The following is a 17603-nucleotide window of genomic DNA, read 5'->3' as shown; positions in this document are numbered from 1 at the left end:
CACTCCTACATACTGATATTGCAGGTTTCTTCCTCTTGTTGGATGTTTTCCTACAGCTCTACCAAAGTTTCCAAGATGAACCTCTTCTTCTTTTTCATCTTTTATTGATTTTTTTCATGTTGTTTTTCCAGCTTTCCCAGTTTCACCTAACCCAATGAGCAACTGCAAAAGCCATTTATGCAGAAGAACTGTCCTTTAAGTCAAAGTTTAAGAAAGACTTCATACTGTTCTTGGATTAATTCATTAGCCTTTTTAGCTTTTCAGCCCACTACAAAATCACAAAATTCTCATCATATAAAAAATTACACAGTAAAACCACTGTTCTTTTTTCCACAGCAAATTTAATTAAAAAGATGATGTTTCAACTTTCTCTAAGTGCCAGTCTGAAATGGTTGGCCTTCAATTGCAAAACTAATGCTAGGAAAAGATTTGGATGACATATTGATGTTCCTTTCTTTTTCCTTCCCTTTAAACCCAGGAAAGTTGTTCATGTGTAGGTAAGAGCATAATTTAGCAAGCCACTTAGCACATATGAACAAATACATTTGAAGGCACTTAGGTGGCAGCATCACTATTACCTTCTTCCAATTATTCCACAATGGATAGACAATGTAATAGGTTGAACAGAACACAAGGCATTGCTCCCACGGAAGAGAGTAAAAATCAATCCAGTAAGCTCCTTTATGGAATGAGGTAACTGAAACCACTGCAGCAGCCACAAGCAAAGGTGAGAGATGCAAGAGATTTTTAAAGAGTGTGGATTTTACTGGCTGTCTTGTGGCAGTTGCATGTCTGGAAAAAAAAAAGTAGAGAGATTGAAGCTGGCAGCAAGGAAACACTGATTTTGGTTAAATTAAATTAAAAAAAAAAAAAAGAAAAAGAAAAGATGGCATTAAGAAAAATCAGAATTCCTGATGGAATGGCAACAAGGATTCACAAGCCACCCAAACACAACTATGTAATCCCCTATAGCATCCAGGACTGGGTCAAAGACATTGAATGGGAACATGCAAAGCTGCATGTTTTAGGTAATAAATCATAAAATCCCCCAGCCTCTTATGCATGAGCTGTGTCAAATGAAGACCATCTGAAGAAAGTATAGTTAGTACAGACCTGCAGATGTCTGTGTGTCTTCTGATGCACATTTCCAGTGAATGTTTCTGCTTTGCTTAGGGTGTCTGTGCAGAGCTATAATGTTCAAAACAGGGATACTCTAAGTTTGCCCTGAAAAAATCTTGATTGAAAGTTATGGAAATAATCATGGTAGCACGTTATATTACTCACTTGGCAGTTACTTGTAAATCTCTTCATTTAATTGTGGAATCATGTGAAACCATTGATGCAATGGCATTGTGCAAATCCACACTCATTCATACAATAAAGCTCCTAGTGACTGACACAGCCAAACAGCTTCCCCTGTTCTCAGCACTGGTGAGGCCACAGCTGGAGTCCTGTGCCCAGTTCTGGGCCCTTCAGTTCAGGAAGGATATTGAGGGGCTGGAGCGTGTCCAGAGAAGGACAGTGGAGCTGGGGAAGGGTCTGGAGCACAAGTCTGATGAGGAACAGCAGAGGAAGCTGGGGTTGTTTGGCCTGGAGAAAAGGAGACAGAGGTATCCTTATGCTCTCTACAATTGCTTGAAAGGAGACTGTAGACAGATGGGGCTCTGTCTCTTCTGCCAGGCAGCCTGTGACAGGAAAGGACACAGTCTTAAGCTGCACCTGGGGAGATTTAGGTTGGACATTAGGAGGAAATTCTTCACAGAAAGGTTAATGGAATGGGCTGCCCAGAGGGGTGGTGGAGTTACCATCCCTGGATGTTTTTAAGGAAAGACTGGACGTGTCACTCAGTGCCATGGTCTAGTTGACACGGTGCTGGTCGGCCACAGGTTGGATTCGACATCTCAGAGGTCTAATTGATTCAGTGATGATGTGATTCTGTGATCAGTCCTGTAGCTAACTACTTCTGGATACTATTTTTCTGGGCTTGTAACTGCATGTGATTAATTTGTGGATTCAGCACGCTGTTTTACAGTTATCCGTTATGAATAAAAAAGACTTTAAACAAAAGGCTTTAAAGACTCCCCGGTGGTGGTCCCTCTGCAGGGAGGGACAGCGGGCCCCCTCCGTGCCCAGGGCGGGCAGCAGGTGACACACAGCAGCCGCACTGCCGCTGCCGCTCGGGCCGCTCCGTGGCCTCAGCGCCAGGACCCCATTACGGGATTTCAGGGAGCGGGATTTCGGCCGGTGAGCCGCACTCCCAAGGGCTCTCTCTCCGGCCACGCCGAGCGGGTCCCTGGGCCCGCCGCTTCCCCGGCCCGCCCCGGCCCCGCCCGCCGCGCTCCGCCCCCGGCGCCGCCGCAGCCCCCGCACATATAGGGCCGCTCCGCCGCTCGGGCCGCGCCGCCGCCGCCGCTCCAGGCATGGCACAGGGCTCTACCTCACTATGGCAGCAGCAGCGCGGCACAGCACCCTGGACTTCCTGCTCGGCGCCACAGGTAACCGGGCTAGAAGACGGCGGGGGGCGCGCACCTTCCCCACCCCACCCGCCCCGTTCGGTGTCTCGCCGGGGCCGCCGAGGATGAGGCCCGCGCGGGCGCCGCCTCCCCCCTCCGGCGCTTTCCCCTGCGTTCCCGGCGGGCCGTGTTTGTCTCCGGTGCCCGCCTCTGTCCCTGGGCAGGCGAGCGGCCCGCTGCGGCCTCCTGCCCAGAGCCCGCCGCGGCGGGGGCTGCCTCGCTCGGGGGGCACCAGCGGGGCTGGGCAGGACCGGGGTGGACGTGCGGGTTCCCCGCGGCGGCCCCGGGCGCCCCAGGGCGCGCTTTCCCCACGGGGGCGGGCGGGAGGCGCCGAGCTGCAGGGCCGGGGGAAGGGAAGGAGAGCCTGGCTGTTGGCGAGCGGCCGGGCCGGGGCACCCCCGAGGCCGCCCTGGCTCTGCGGCTGCACCGCGCTGGAGGCGGGTGCGACGAGCCGGGCTGGCGGCTGCCGCCGAGCGAGGCGCGGGCGCGGAGTGCGGAGTGCGGTGTCACTGCGGTGCTGCTCGAACCTGGTGCAGGACGCGGTGAGCGCTGGAGCGCCTGGCTGTGGCAGGGCCTGGCTCCGCGGCTATCTGCAGGGGGCACGTTCGCGCCGGGAGCTGCGGCGACAACCACGTTTCCCGGCGGCCGAGCCGGGTGGAAAGGTTTGATGGGGGAAGGGGGAAGCTGCCGTGGGCGCCAAAGCGCCTCGCTGAGTGCTGAGCCAGGCCGCGGGCTCCGTGTGGCCTGGCCCCTGGGCCAGCCTGGCCTCCTGTGTCGAGCCCCTTTCTCCTTCCCAGTTTGGTGTGAAAGCAGTTCCCTGCATCTGCAGACGAAATCTTTTAAAAGCTTGGTTTGAGAAAGAGATTCCTGACCACGGGGGCTTTGGTGCGAGCTGTGCCCTTTGTGGCATTGCTGCATGTGCACTTCGGAGATCCGGGAGAAGGAAGGGGAAGGTGTTACTGCAGTTGTTCCCAAAGAGTGTGCTTTTGGGTAGTGTACTGTGGTTTTCACAGCCAAAACCTTTCAGTTTCCCTTTTACACTGAGTTTTTTTCAGGGCGGGTTAGCCACTGTAATGGTGACCTAATGGCAAATGAGATAGTCCTGCTATTTTCCTTGCATCTTGTGATTGACTAATGTAGTATAAACATAATTGATAAGCTAGACTAGTGTAAAAACTAGTTTCATAGAAACCAGCCAGCCCCCACAGCGGCTTCTTTGTCTCTGTAGTTCTCTGGACTATCATAGGTTCAAGAGTTAAAACAATGATGGTTTCTGCAGAAGGATGAAAATTGCCAGGGATAAAGTAGGTGTATTGAAAATAACCCATAACTATGTTAGCTCCTCTATGATATAAAAAGCAATGCTGTTCATTAGAGAAGGTGGTAAGGATCTTAACAATTGCTTTGATTTTTAGGTAGCCTTTTCTACTTGCCTTTACTTTTGAGGGCAATGTTTGCATCATTCTCTGACCAAGATGGATGTACCTAAATGGGGATGAGTTGATGGACCCACTGTAGAAGTGTTGCTGTGTAGATCAAAGGAAGGAAGAAGCATTTTTCCTGTCTTACGTTTTCTCAGCAAAACAGACTTTTTCAGTGAGACATGAACTTTCTTTCAGCTCTAACAGCTCAGTAGTTGGTTTGTACTTCTTATGTGGAGTTTTTCTTCTTATCTAGTGTTTATGGTCCAAAGCACAAAAAGTCATCTAAATAGAAAAAGTTGGTGAATGTGCATGTGTATTTTATGTTACAGGGGTTAAACCTTATAGCTTAATCATAAATTGTCAACTAATTGAGTTTTTTTTTTCTCCAAATTAGGTGGACAACTAGACTTCTGAATGGTCTGGAATGCCAAGAAATGGCATTTAGGAAAATTAAATGTTTGATTTTGGACCTTCAGATCTTGTGAGGATAACATATTTTTTCTAGGTCTGAGCTAAAGCCATTCCATCTTTCCTTCTGGAGAAGGCAGAATCTGTAAACTTGGTAAATGCACACTCCTTGTTCCTCAAAACATTAGTTGTGTCATTGTTTTTGACAAATGTGCATTTTTGTATAGGTGTTATATTAACATAAATTGCCAGCTTATTATGGATGGGTTAAAAGGGACCTTAAGTTACCTTATCTACATAGATAAGGGACCTTATCTATTTGCAAGTTCTCTGCCATGGGCAGCTACACCTTGGGTTAGGTCAATTTCCACTGAACCATATCCAGCCGGGCCTTGGACACTTTCAGGGATGTGGTATCCACAGCTCCGCTGGGCAGTCAATCCCAATGCTTCACCACCCTCACAGTAAAGAACTGAACCCTATTCTCTTTCAGTTTGAAGCCGTTTTCCCTTGTCACTCCAGGCTTTTTTTCAAAAGTTTCTCTTCAGCTTTGAATTCCCTTCAGGTACTGGAAAGCTGTGATTAGGTCACCTCAAAGCTATATGTTTTCCATACTGAACAATCCCAGTTCTCTCAGCCTTTCCTTGTAGAGGAGATTCTCTGTCTCTCTGAATATCTTAAACTTGATCATCTCTGGACTTGAACAGGTCCATGTCCCTCCTGTACTGGGACCCCAGAGCTGGAGGCAGCACTGCAGGTGGGATCTCACCAAAGCAGAGGGGCAGAATTCTCTTTCTCACCCTGCTGCCCTCAGTGCTTTGGACTCTCGGGACGCTGTTGTTTTTTTGGGCAGCAAATGCCTGTTGCCAGGTCATGTCTGGCCTCTCACCCACCAGCACCCCCAAGTCCTTCTAGGCAGGGCTACTCTTGATCTGTTCATCCCCAGATGTTATTGATACAAGGAGTTGCCCAGACCTTGGTGCAGCCCCTTGCACTTGGCCTTGTTAAACCTCATGAGATTGCCATGTGCCACTTCTCAAGCTTGTCCAGATCCATTTAGATGCCCTCCCATTCTTCAGGTGTGGCAACCATACCAGTCTGCTTGGTGCCATCTGTAACTGATCTCTTTGTCTGTCATTAATGAGCATACTAAATAACTGGTGCCATATGGACCTCTGAGGGGTACTTCTTGTTACTGATGTCCATTGGAACTCTGAGCCACTGAGCACAACCCTCTGGCTGTGACTGTCCAATGACTTACTTACGCACCAAACAGTTCACTCACTGAGTCCAGCTCTCACCAATTTAGAGAGAAGGATGTTGTGGGGGATCATGTCAAAGGTTTTTCAGAAGTCCAGATAATTGCATCTGTACTTTGTAGGAAGGCTGTACAATAGTTTGTTTCATTGCAATGCATCTTGCAATAACTGTACATGGTAATGGTGGGGTTTTTTAAAAGAATCTGCTTGGTCGGAGTTATTATACACAATTGAAATAATCTGTATATGTTCCTCACTGTTCACTTTTAACATAGCAGCTATCCAAAGATATCACTGTAATAATTGTCTACCATCAAGACTGAAGAAGACTATAAAGACTGATGATAATAGTTCTCTGGGATCTGTTTATCACTTTGTTCTCTAGTATGTATCTCTTGTCTTCATCCTCAGTCTTCTGAGGTTCTCTGTGAGTAAAGGATGCAGGCTGCCTTTGTTGCTGGCAGGGAAAAGATCCACAGGATATAGCTCTGCATGAGGAAGATGGGATTTTGTCATGTGCAGCTGTTAGCAACTGCTTATGCAGAATGGTGTAGATTCTGATGGGTTGTTCTCACTGGCTGAATGCCTTGGCATGTTACAAACCCTTTCAATAACAGCCCTAGTTTCTTCAGGCAGTCCAGTTGTCTTGGAGTATTGGACTGTGGAGCTTGTCATGTACATTCTTCAGTACTCAAATGTACTCAACAAGAATCGTGAGACTGCTAACTTCCATAGCTATTTCTTAGTGTTTGCAGTTATTGCTTCCATAAGGTTGTTGGAAATGGCAGCAATGTCGATAAAAACACGGGTCTGGGGAGTTTGAGAAAACAGGTCCTCTCATGTTGGTTTGAGATGGGGGAACACGGTATTGCCTTGGGAATAGGGTTGCATGAGATGATTAAAGCCATGTACTTCTGCTAAAAGCTGCCAGTTTTTTCAAACTTTTCAATAAATTCTTTTGTGTACTACAAAAATCTATATACACTATTAAAAAAAGACCCTTTTGCCTGTGTGCTGTCCTTGTCTTTTTTTGTGTACTACAAAAATCTGTGTACTATTAAAAAAAAGGCTCTTTTGCCTGTCCTTGTAACTATTTCCTCTAATTAGGCACCTCATTAGTTTTTTAGGAGTAGTCAGTTAAAAACATAAGCAGGGTGGATATTTGGATAGCTGGATAGAACAGTCTGAGTTTCAGTAATGGTCTTCTCAAGAGCTGGTTAAATTAGCAACTCAAGAGCTCAGCCCTTTGAACAGAAGTATTTTACTAATCTGTGACCCTGGAGATAAACAGACAGCTTTAGCAGGCAAGCAGCAGAGTGTTCCCTATACTAAAATACAAGAAGACTATTTTAACATTTATAAAAATGGACACAGCTTGCTGGTCTTCTTTAATTGGGGCATAGAAAGCTTTAGTTGTGGTCTTTTTGTTAGTCAGAAGAGATGAATTTGAGACTCCTCAAGTTACTTAGTTTGAGGACTTCATTATGAAAGTGTATACATATTTGATGCCCAATACCTGTACAGAGTTGATTTTAGATTTGCTGTGTGTTGTAAATCTGCTTGCACATGGGAGTTTTTCCATCCATGCATAAATGTGTCAACAAAGCTTAGTTTTCTTGGTTATTGAGTATTGAACTGATGGATGTTCTTCAGGTTCCCTGACAGTGGGAGGAGAGATAATATGAAGACTCTTGTGAGATTTGGGTTCTTTGCTTCGGAAAGTTGTTTTGAAAGGCAGATAAGTTGGAAATCACTTTGAACTGTCTCCATGTTGGCTGTTTGGGATTATTGCTTGGGGGATGATAAATAGTGCATGGTACAGTGGCACAAACAGGTGTGCCTGTAATACTCAGGGCCTGGGCACAGATGAGTGAGCTGGTGGAGGAGAGCAGTGGTTACCTGTGCTGGCACAGTTACTAAAACAAAAGCTTGGGAGGCTTTTGGGTGAATTACACGCTCTGGGAATGCTGTGGTTCGAGAGGTAGGGCAGTGCTTAAGTTTAAGAAAAATTTTAAGTGAATGTGTGTGTGCACATGATCTGATTTTCCTCAAATTAATATTTTCAATGAGCTAGAATGAAGGGAATGACCTTTTGTAGGCTGAGCATTCTCTGTCAGTGGCTTGCTTCCTGTCTGCAGGGTTGGGTCCACTGCTCAATTCTGGCACTGCAGGGGGGGAAAAAATCTTAACCACCAGGTGTTCTGAGTTACCCTCCTAAATATTCTTTCAGTATTGAAGGTTTTACTTGGGCTATCAAATTGTTAAATATTTGAACTGAATGCAGTTAAAATAATATTTTCATTCTTGTTTTTGTTTGGATTGGAAGTCTTAATGTTCTTCATGGAGCAGTACTAAAAGTTTTATGTGCTTATTTTTGGCTGTGTTGATCTAAACTTTCGAAGGGGAGAAGACTTGAAGATTTTGAGTTTTACACCTTTTAAAAGCTTTTTTGTTGAGTTTCCTTACTTTAAGAACTAATTAAGAAAATGATTTTCTGAAAGGGTAATCTGCTGGGAAGAGGAGTGTTAAGGAGAACTACATACTGTGGGGTGGGGGTTGGGGAGTGCTGTATTGGCGCTTTCTTGCTACTGTCTCTGAAATCTCTGCCCTTACTTCTACCTGGGTAAACACTGCATGAGTTCAGTTGCTTGTGTTTTGATCTGTGTCTTGCTGTAATAAAGAAAATTTGGAACTGGTGCTGGTTTGGTTTATTTAGCAGATAATCAACAGTTCTAGATGTTGAATCATTGTTCATCCCATACTAAGCCTGGAAATAGCAGACAATGCAGAAAGAGATGACTGGCATTGAAGACTTGATATTTTTCTTGAAAACTTGTGGTTTCTTTCTCAAATAAGTCAGTCTTGTGTATGAAGGAGGAAGAAGATGTCAAGTTCAGTATTAGTCTAAGCCTATGGTTATATATATAAAACTCATCAGTGACAGATTTGAGCACTTACCTATAGAGAGAGTTACTTCTAATTTGATGTTCTTTGGTGGGTGCTTTTGCTGCCTGATGTACTAGAGATGCTAAGGCTTTGTTTTTTCCTGTGAGATAGATTTTGCTTTTGTGGCTGGAGCTGGCTGCAGTTAGCTGTAAAAAACATGTTAAGTATATTTGAACTTCTTGTGAGGGAATGGTATCTCTGATCCTTATAGCTAAATTTGACTGGTTCTGTCAAGCACTGGATTGTCTGAAGTGCTGAAACATCTGATTGCAATGATAACATGCAGATGACAGGCTTATCTCCTTATCTTATTGATTTATGGTAGGTGAACAAAATTTGCTGACTCCTTAGCTATGATCTGTATGTGAAGACCATGTAAATAAGGCTTAAACAAGACTCAGATGTCTCTGGAGCTTGCAACTATGTTATCAACTTTAGCTAAAGGTATGTTTGCAACTGCAGTTCAGGAATGGGTCTGTTTTGGTTGTGTTTCCTTAGCAGCCTCTGTGAGTGGTGTGGGCTCAGCCTGTGCCTTTGTCTGGGCTGTTATGAGCTGAGCCCTGCAGGTCTCCATGGTCTAGTTCTGGCAGGCCTAGACCAAGAGCTGGCCTGCTGAGTGTCAGAGCGCAAGTGGGGCTTGTCAGGAGGTGTTAATACAGGTATTAATAGCTTTCCATTTTTAGCACTAATGACTGCTATGAACTCATTGCCTGCTTTTGTTGGTTTCTAGTTTTGAAGATTCAAATGCTTTATGACTGGAACCCTGAAAATATAATTATCTGATTCTCCAGCATGATGTCAAGTTCTCAATGGCTGCTTGCTGAGACATGAAGGAACTGTCACCTGCAAAGGTGAAGGCTAACAGTGTGGGAGATGTTTTTTGTGAGGCTCCGGTTTGAGGCTGTTGAGCAAATTCTTGCTGGAAATGAAGACTGCTTTTGACACATCAGTACTTCACATTTCAGATACATTTCCCTGACCATGCCTCTTAAATATCAAAATCCTTGAAAGGAGAGGAAAGTATATAGGACAAGTACTGTGCTTAATATTTATCTAGAAGATGGTCAGGTGATGAAAGTGGCTTGAAAGATGTGACCAGAAGAGCTGATATTATTTGGACATGCTGAAGTTCTGTTACCAAGGGTGTTTTCTTCTCTGCAGCTTTCTTGTGTGGAAGGGCTACAGCTATTTCAACAGATGCTAAGGTTTAAAATGTGAACAGTCTTTGTATGCCAGTTGGTGGACTTGAGTTGTGTGTTACTGGGAGACAAATTAAGTTTGTTAAGGCATTGAAACTACATTTGTTGATGCTAAGACTCAAATGGAGGCCTGTGTTGTCTTGGGTTTTTTTTTTTTTTTTTTAGTTACCAGAGAATTGCTTTGTGATCTCTTGTGCACATTTCCAGAAGATGGGCATTTAAAAAGTTAACTGTAGTAGGCTGTCATATCATTACTAACTGCAATTAGATGCCAGGTATAGGAAAATACTTTTAAAGCATATATTTAATTAAAAATAGAGAAAGAAATAATTTGTCAGAGTGAATGGGGGAGACTCTACTAGTGATTGAAAATATGGTCCCTAATGTGCTTCTAGACATGATGGTCTTCTTAAATTTTGCCAAAAGCTAATAAGGGAAAACCCCTCTCACAGGTCTCTGTGGTGGACTCCTTTAAATTTTCCATAATACATTGTTCTGCAGGAATCATTGAAAGTGAGCCTTCAGATATTGATGAACCCACAAGCAGAGGCACCCTATATTTGTGCAGTAAATTAAATTTTTGATAGCCCTAATACAGCAAATTAAGTAGAGGAAGGGTGAAGGAATAACTTATTTTTAGTGTATTTATTCCATTATGGAAGTGGATGGATCTCATAGACCTATATTTGCTGAAAACTTGAGATCTTCTGTGAAATTCTCCCTTGAAAGTGATTAGGGAGCTAATACAAAGGTGATGGTAGTACAGGGGAGGAGAGAGTGTTGAATTCTCCTTTTTGTAGCTGGGTATTGTTCATGCTTTGAGAGCTCGTTCTGATCGAGCTTGTTTTACCCCCAGTTTCCTAAAGGACCCTTGGATGCACAGAGTGACTCCTGTTGGCTCTGGTGATCACATGGAAGTGCCAGTAAGTTCATGCACTTGCTGATGTGACCCAGTGTAGCTGCATTTGCCCATGTTCACTATGTATAGCTGGAAATCCTTAAAAATAGGAGTGGGGGAGATGTTCTGTGGAAACCTTTGGAAAAAGCAGCCTTCTGCTTCTAACCTTGTGTAATACATGATCACGGAAACGTGATCTGTTTTCTCATGGATGAATGAGTAGTAGATGACTATTTCTACCTGCTGCCCCCTTAAGCCTCATGCCATACATGATTTATTGACTTTTGTGTCTAAGTCAACATAATGAGGATGGTTCTCATGGGTGCAAATTGATTGAAAGGAGTAATTTTAGTATAATTTTCTGCTTCCTGGTGTTTTCTTCTTTTGCAGAGCTGTCAAGGACAAAACAGAGGATTTTTCCTGTGTGTGTGTTCTGGTGGGAGACTTTGAAACTTAATACCCAGAAGATGTATGTTGCTAAAGCCAGTTGTTATTCATTTGTATCTGTTAACATGACAGGAAAAAGCTACCTGCTTTGTTCTGGGCAGTTCTGAAAACAGGAGTCTCGGAGTGTGCTTGGAGGGTGTGCTTTCATTCTTGTGAGGTGTGGGGTTATTTTCTTGTTGGGAGGACAAGACTCAGCTTAGGCAACTGTTGGCATTCTGACTTTAGTTGAGCCTGCAGTATTGCTGTGAAAACTCTAGATAGTCTGTTTCAAACACCAGTGTGCTCTGCTCACTCATTTTCCTTGCAGGTAGATCCTTTTAACTAGCACAAAAGAATTACAATTCTCAAGTTTTCTAGTTCTAAGGAAAAGATTGCCATGCAGGAGTTGATGACTAAGTGATAACAAGTTATCTGCAAATTATTATGTACTGCTTTACCTGGTCACATACAATGGAGAGGGGGACCTAGGAGGAGGAGGCGGCAGCTGTTGACATTCCATAAACTGTTGTGACTTTTAGTTTTTTTGTTTTGTTTTGTTTTTATTTCTATTTTCTCAAGTGCTAAAAAAACTAGGACATGGAAAATAGATGGGAGCCTGTAGCTTCTCCTTGGCTCTGGAATTTTAAAGTTTATGAACAATTTCTGCTGCACGCCTCCTAATTCTGCGGTTTTTTGATGGTTAAGACTGAGATACTGGCATTAATATTGGCATTGGAAAAATGCCTTGGATCAGTCTGTGAGTGAGAGATTCCCTGTACACCTGTGAGCCTGAGGACACTATTTCCAGTAAGAGGTGCTGGTGGAGGGGGCCACCAGTTTGACTGTGGTGAGTTCAGTGCCAGAGCAGTCAGGTGTGCAGCTGTAGCAGTTGGAGGCACCCCTTGCTGCTCCTCTTCCTGAACTGTCCCTGGACCTCAGCTGTGGTGACTGTGACTGTGGTGAGTTCAGTGCCAGAGCAGTCAGGTGTGCAGCTGTAGCAGTTGGAGGCACCCCTTGCTGCTCCTCTTCCTGAACTGTCCCTGGACCTCAGCTGCCTAGAAATGAATCTCTTCTGTCCGGTGTGTTCCCTTCATCACCTGTATGTGGTGCCCTCCCACTCTGTCTCTGTATTATTTCCTTTTCCTGTAAGAATTTTGAAGAATTTAAGTTGATAGGTAGAGTGCCTGTGTGCAAGAATATCAGACTTGTAAAACACAAGGATTTATTATGCTGAAACAACCTAAACAGCTCTGAACTGAAACAATATGCCGGCAGATCAGGTTGCTATCTACCATTAGCTTATTCTGCATCTTGATTCCTAATGTATGCTAACTTTTTAATGTATTCTTTATGAAACACTTAGTTTGATTTGTTTTCTTCACCTTTCTCTACTGAATATCTAGCTGCCAAGGCAAAATTCTTCAGTTGCAGAATCATATATAAATGCTTTGATGTGTTTTATTGTTTTGGTTATGCTATATTCTCAACTGTTAGAAGAAATGATTGAAAATCAGGGTAAGAAAAATTTAAAGTTGTAAATTGGGTGAATATTTTCAAATGAGAATTAATCTGTTTCCATAGTTTACTGAAATTTTGTTAATTGTAGGGCATGAAGTTTTAATCCAGAAAATTTTTAGAGATAGTCTAGGTCAATAGCAGATGACTCCAGCACGGAGCTCAAGTATCAGGGTGGAACTAGCCAGTGTTGTGCATGAGGCCAGACTTGATGGTTACAGCGACTCTGGACTTTACTCTCCTGTTCACAGATTACTGTCAGTTACTGACTGCTTGGCTGCTCAAATTCAGAGGAACATCTGCAACTGCTGCAAGTCTTCTCTTCAGGCATGCTGGGGTTCAAAGACATTCTGGCTAAACTGAGCATTAACTCTCCTGAAAAATATATGTATTTCAAATCCTATACATAGTGGGTTTTGTTCCTGTTCTCTAAAGTTGAAACTCTGGGCATTTTTCATTACTTCTGGCAAATAATTATCAAATGCCTAAACCAGTATTTTATACTTGGTATCCAGAGTTTGTTTCTTTTGTTCCTGAATAACCAAAAAAAGTAATGACAACTTGAATAAACATTTAGATGTAGATTTAAAGGTGTTCCTGTTTTAATCACCATTGTCCTATTTGCTTATCAATGCTTGATAAGAGCATATCTGAGATTGGAGTGAGGTGGTGACAAGTGGATTTGGGTGCGACATCCTGAGACATCATCCTGATGTCTTCAAGCAACCACTTAGGCCTCAAACATTTTATAAGGGAATCTCCAACTTGGGAGAATTAATTAGCCCTCCAAGGCAAATCTTGTGTGGTATAACTAAAAGGATACCTGGTGAAAGAGCATGTTGTTTTAATTTCCTAAAGTTAATAGCATAATAGGGAGAGCTTAATCAAGCTTGTGCCTGTTTTCTTAGCAAAGAACTCTGTGGCTGAGTGATGAGCTGTATGTGAGGGGTTAATATGTTCATGGAGCAGAAAAATATCAGTGATGATTTGTCCTGCAGTGTCTGCCAAGATGCACCTAGCAGGATTCGTTAAGGCTGTTGAAAACAGGCTAAATGTGGTATGAGTACTTCAGTTCTTTCAGTCTGTTTACCATCTTGCTGCTGTCTTGCAGAAGTGAAGTGGTTTGGGGGTTGCTTGGACAGTGGTTCAATTTGGGACTCATGTCATTTTACTCTTGACCCTTGGAGGGTGTGGCATGCATTAGTAAACAGAGTTCTTAATGTTTTTGTGGCTTAAGAAGTAAATGGTGAAAGTAGGCATTTGTTGTGAAAAAGATGGAGAAGGTAAAGGAGTTGGGCAAGGAAGCAAATGCTACTGAAGAAGTGGGGACGGCATGTCTGAAGTGACAAAAATTCTTTGTGAATGTACTGGCATTGGAGCAGCTGCTCTTGCCTTCTCCAAAAACGGCTGATGCCTGCCAGGAGCTGCAAGTTCAGAGTGAGCCTTGCAAAGTTCCCTTGCCAGTGCAAGGCAGAGATTAGAACCTGTTTAAGAACTGTGGCTCATAGTTATGGCCCCATTTATCTATTTTTTTGATGTCTGAAAAACATGTTGGTTTGATTGCTGGCCTGCTTATTACTATTGTAACCATGGTTACTGGGCAGACAAGCTGTGTACTCTGAGCCTTATTGCCTGTGCTGTGGTAGAACCTGACACTGGATAGGAAGTCTAAAATCTTACTGGTGCAGATGATGCGTATTTCTACAGAAAGGTAGGGGAAGGAAGAAGTTTCATGGTGGTAGTGGACTGTGGTGTTTCAACAGTGGTGCTCCTGACTAAGATTATTTAACCAGCAGTTAAATGATTCACTGTGGTCTAGCAGAATTTAGTTTTGTCAGTTCTATTTGCCTTTAGTTTGCAACATGGAGTTAATGAGTGAGATTTAGAAGGTGAAAAATAAATCTATCTCAGAACATGCATCGAGATCAGATAGAATAAGCGATAAGCAAAACCTTCCAACTTTTATTAAATATCCTTGGCTACTGGGGAATTGGCTTGGTCTTGATTTCTTTGAAGTAAATACTGTCAATTACTTCAGTCTGTCTGGTTGAAACATTCAGGGGTAATTCAAGTCTAGGGTTTATGGATGGGCAAACATAAGTTTCAAGCAATCACATTTTTAGCTTAGTCTGCTGTGGAGTTGGATAGAGATGATTGATTGAGGAACTTTGATTTATTTGATATGGATATTTTTTCACTTCTTTTTAGCTCGTACAAGTCCATTTTTTTTTCTGGAAACTATTGCTGATTATATCTGCTACCTTTACTTTCAATGTATGTGCATTTTGGTAGCAGGGATAAAACAAAGTAAGTACCTTGGGAATAACTCTAAGAAAGTCACAGTGGGGAAGATCGTGTCTATGCTGAAACATTTGGTTGTAAACTCTGCCTCCATACCATGTCAGTGTCAGGTGATTTCTCTGGTGGAGATACTAAATCCTGGTTGTACTGATGCCATATTGCATGACCATAGTGGCTTAGTTCTGTGTTTTGTGAGGTGGAAGTGATGTTACTTGTCTTCCAGGGACAGCCTGTAGATTAATGTTTTGTTAGGTCTCCTCACTGACACTGGTGTGATAGTCTTTCCAGTTTTGTTTGTGTTCTGCTAAGTGCAATTTTAAGAATATCCTCCACTGATTCACCTTGTCAACTCCAAAATAAATGGGCAAAGCTTGCAACTTGCTTTTGAGACACTTATTTGAAGAAACTAAATTTGTCCATTAAAGCTATGCTGTGGGTAACAAAACCCCCACAAAACTGTACAACAAACTTGAGACTTCTGAACTTAGCATGTTCTGACTGAAGAAATACCTGTATGGGCAAATTATCAGCTTGCTTTTGAAGCTAGTTGTACCAGAGTAATGTCAGTTATTTCCAAGTGAGTTTTTGTGTGCTCTTCTGAGAGATCTTTTCCATAATATCATGGAGATTTCAACTGGGGACTTGCTCTGGCCTGGATCTTATTAAAAAGGATGTTTGTGTAGGGGTAGAGTGGATAGGTTAGTCTTCAATGCCTTTGTAGTTATGCAGTATTACAGCTTAACATTTCTTGAGGCTTCTTGTCAGTGCTGTGGTTTTTTGGGGGGTTGCTGTTTGCATTTTAAGTGATTTTGTAAGAAATTATGTGCAAGATAGAAGAAATTGTGTAAGAAATTATAAGAAAGACTTGTGTGGATTGTGATATAGTATATGATCAATAGTAGCCATAATAAAAATACTCTGATTACATCCGTAGTAGATAACCTTTTCTGCTCAGGTGTGAAACTGATTTAAAGTTGTTTGGATACCCATGCACTGAGAAATATCTCTGGGTAGATGAGGATGGGCAGAAAAGATACATGAAAGAGTATTGAAATGGTACTTAAAGAAATATTATTCCAGGCTTCCAGGAAAAACTTTCCAGCCCCTAAAAAAAGGCAGAAGTAACTTGAGTGGAAAATCCTCACTGATTATTTTTTTTTCCTCTCTTAATCTTGCAGCTGATTGTAATGCCGTTCTTAAAGCTCTACAGCCCATTTTTCAGGAGCAGGGAATGACAGAAACAGTTCATAACTGGGAAGACCATGGTTATTTAGTAACCTACATCAAAAAAAATGGCAGGTGAGTAGATTTTCTTTTAATTGTGTCTCCGCTGTCCTTCCTTAAAGTATTTATTTCTCCCTCTGTTGGACCTCCTGTAGTGTTCACAGGGCAAGCTATCCTTTTATGAGCCTTGTGTGTGAAGTAGCTGTGATAAAGCAGAATATTGTTTCTAATCTGGACTATGTCATCTTGCAGTTTGGATATCAGAAGGTTGAGCTGGTCAGTCTGGTCTGTACTATAGCATGGTGCCTTGGTCTCAGCACTAGTCCTTCCAGATGCAGGAAAGCTCAAGTCAGTTCAATGTATTTGTGATTTTCTGACCATTAAATATGTCTAAACATTTTGGAGTCTAACCTTGGCATGTGAACAATGACAACTTTGTGTCTGTCAGTATTTACATGCTGTTATATGCTTCAAATTCTCAAGCAGCTTCTGAGGTAATTAACAGAATGATAAGGGTGGTTGGTGTCATTAGTGACACAAAAGCTAAGTCTGCTGGGACAAACTGATAAACAAAACTACATTCACTTGATTTTCTGATGCTGCTTCACAGTTAGTTCATTATGGTATTCATTAATCTGGTCTATTTATAAGTAACGACCATGGTTTTATTGCACTGAATTTCTTTATTGTTATTCAGTTACCTTTTCTTGTCATAATTGTGGCAGTTGCTGCTTTGGGGTTGCCTGTTTTCTGGTTTTTTGCTGTTTGGATTTGTTTTGTTTGGTGGTTTGTTTCTGTTTGCTTGTTTGTTTAATTGGGATTTTTTGTGGGGGGTTTTTGGGACACAAACTAAGGTAACAAGTAAGTAGATACTAGTAGTTCTATGTTTATCATTCTCAGTTGTGCTCTATGAATTTTTTATTACATTTCAGTTGGCATTTCAAATGTGGCACTGGCTTTTTCTGCTCAAAATTACTTGGTTTTTATACTGGATGTGTCTAGAAAAACCTGTTTGTGTCTTTCTTTTGTACAGCTTTGTTTATTTGTCTTAACTACATGTGCTTTTATATTCTTCCTGAATAACTTGATCAACATTGCAGTTCTGGTAACCTTTAGTCTCTGAGTCGGTGAACAGATAGCAAAGTTGGTAATTTTCTACTCTGGTTCTGTCCTTCCTCTCTGTTGAGTTAAGCTTTCATGTAATTCTCCTAAAAAGATAATATCAAGGTTCTACCAACTCTGAAGAATTAAAAGATAATACCTAAAAGTGAAAAGTAGGTAGAAGATTAAAAGGTTGGGTATACTTGATTACATGGCCTCATGTTGCTTTCCTGCATTTCTTTGAGTGTTAGAGGGATTTGAGATGTGAATTCTCAAATCGGATTTTCTCTTTGCAAATTCATTTGATTATTCCCCTTAAGATGATAGCCTCTTCTAAAGTAACAGTTTCAGAGTTAAATTGACTGTCTTTTGATGTGTTCCAGGAACTT

The 17603-nt window shown here is 42.4% G+C and overlaps 1 protein-coding gene across 1 annotated transcript in view; it reads left to right on the top strand.

The window, feature by feature from the left end:
- Window positions 1–2334: 2334 nt before the first annotated feature.
- SMS (spermine synthase) overlaps window positions 2335–17603 on the top strand; it is a 42943-nt gene continuing 27674 nt past the window's right edge. The window contains exons 1-2 of the mRNA XM_068179880.1: window positions 2335–2495; window positions 16068–16188. Of these exons, the coding sequence (XP_068035981.1) occupies window positions 2444–2495; window positions 16068–16188 (173 nt within the window). The 5' untranslated portion in view covers window positions 2335–2443. The remainder of the gene's footprint in view (window positions 2496–16067; window positions 16189–17603) is intronic.

Source organism: Anomalospiza imberbis, chromosome 2, assembly GCF_031753505.1.
Source record: "Anomalospiza imberbis isolate Cuckoo-Finch-1a 21T00152 chromosome 2, ASM3175350v1, whole genome shotgun sequence".
NCBI lineage: Eukaryota > Metazoa > Chordata > Aves > Passeriformes > Viduidae > Anomalospiza > Anomalospiza imberbis.
This window is presented reverse-complemented; position numbering and strand designations above follow the sequence as displayed.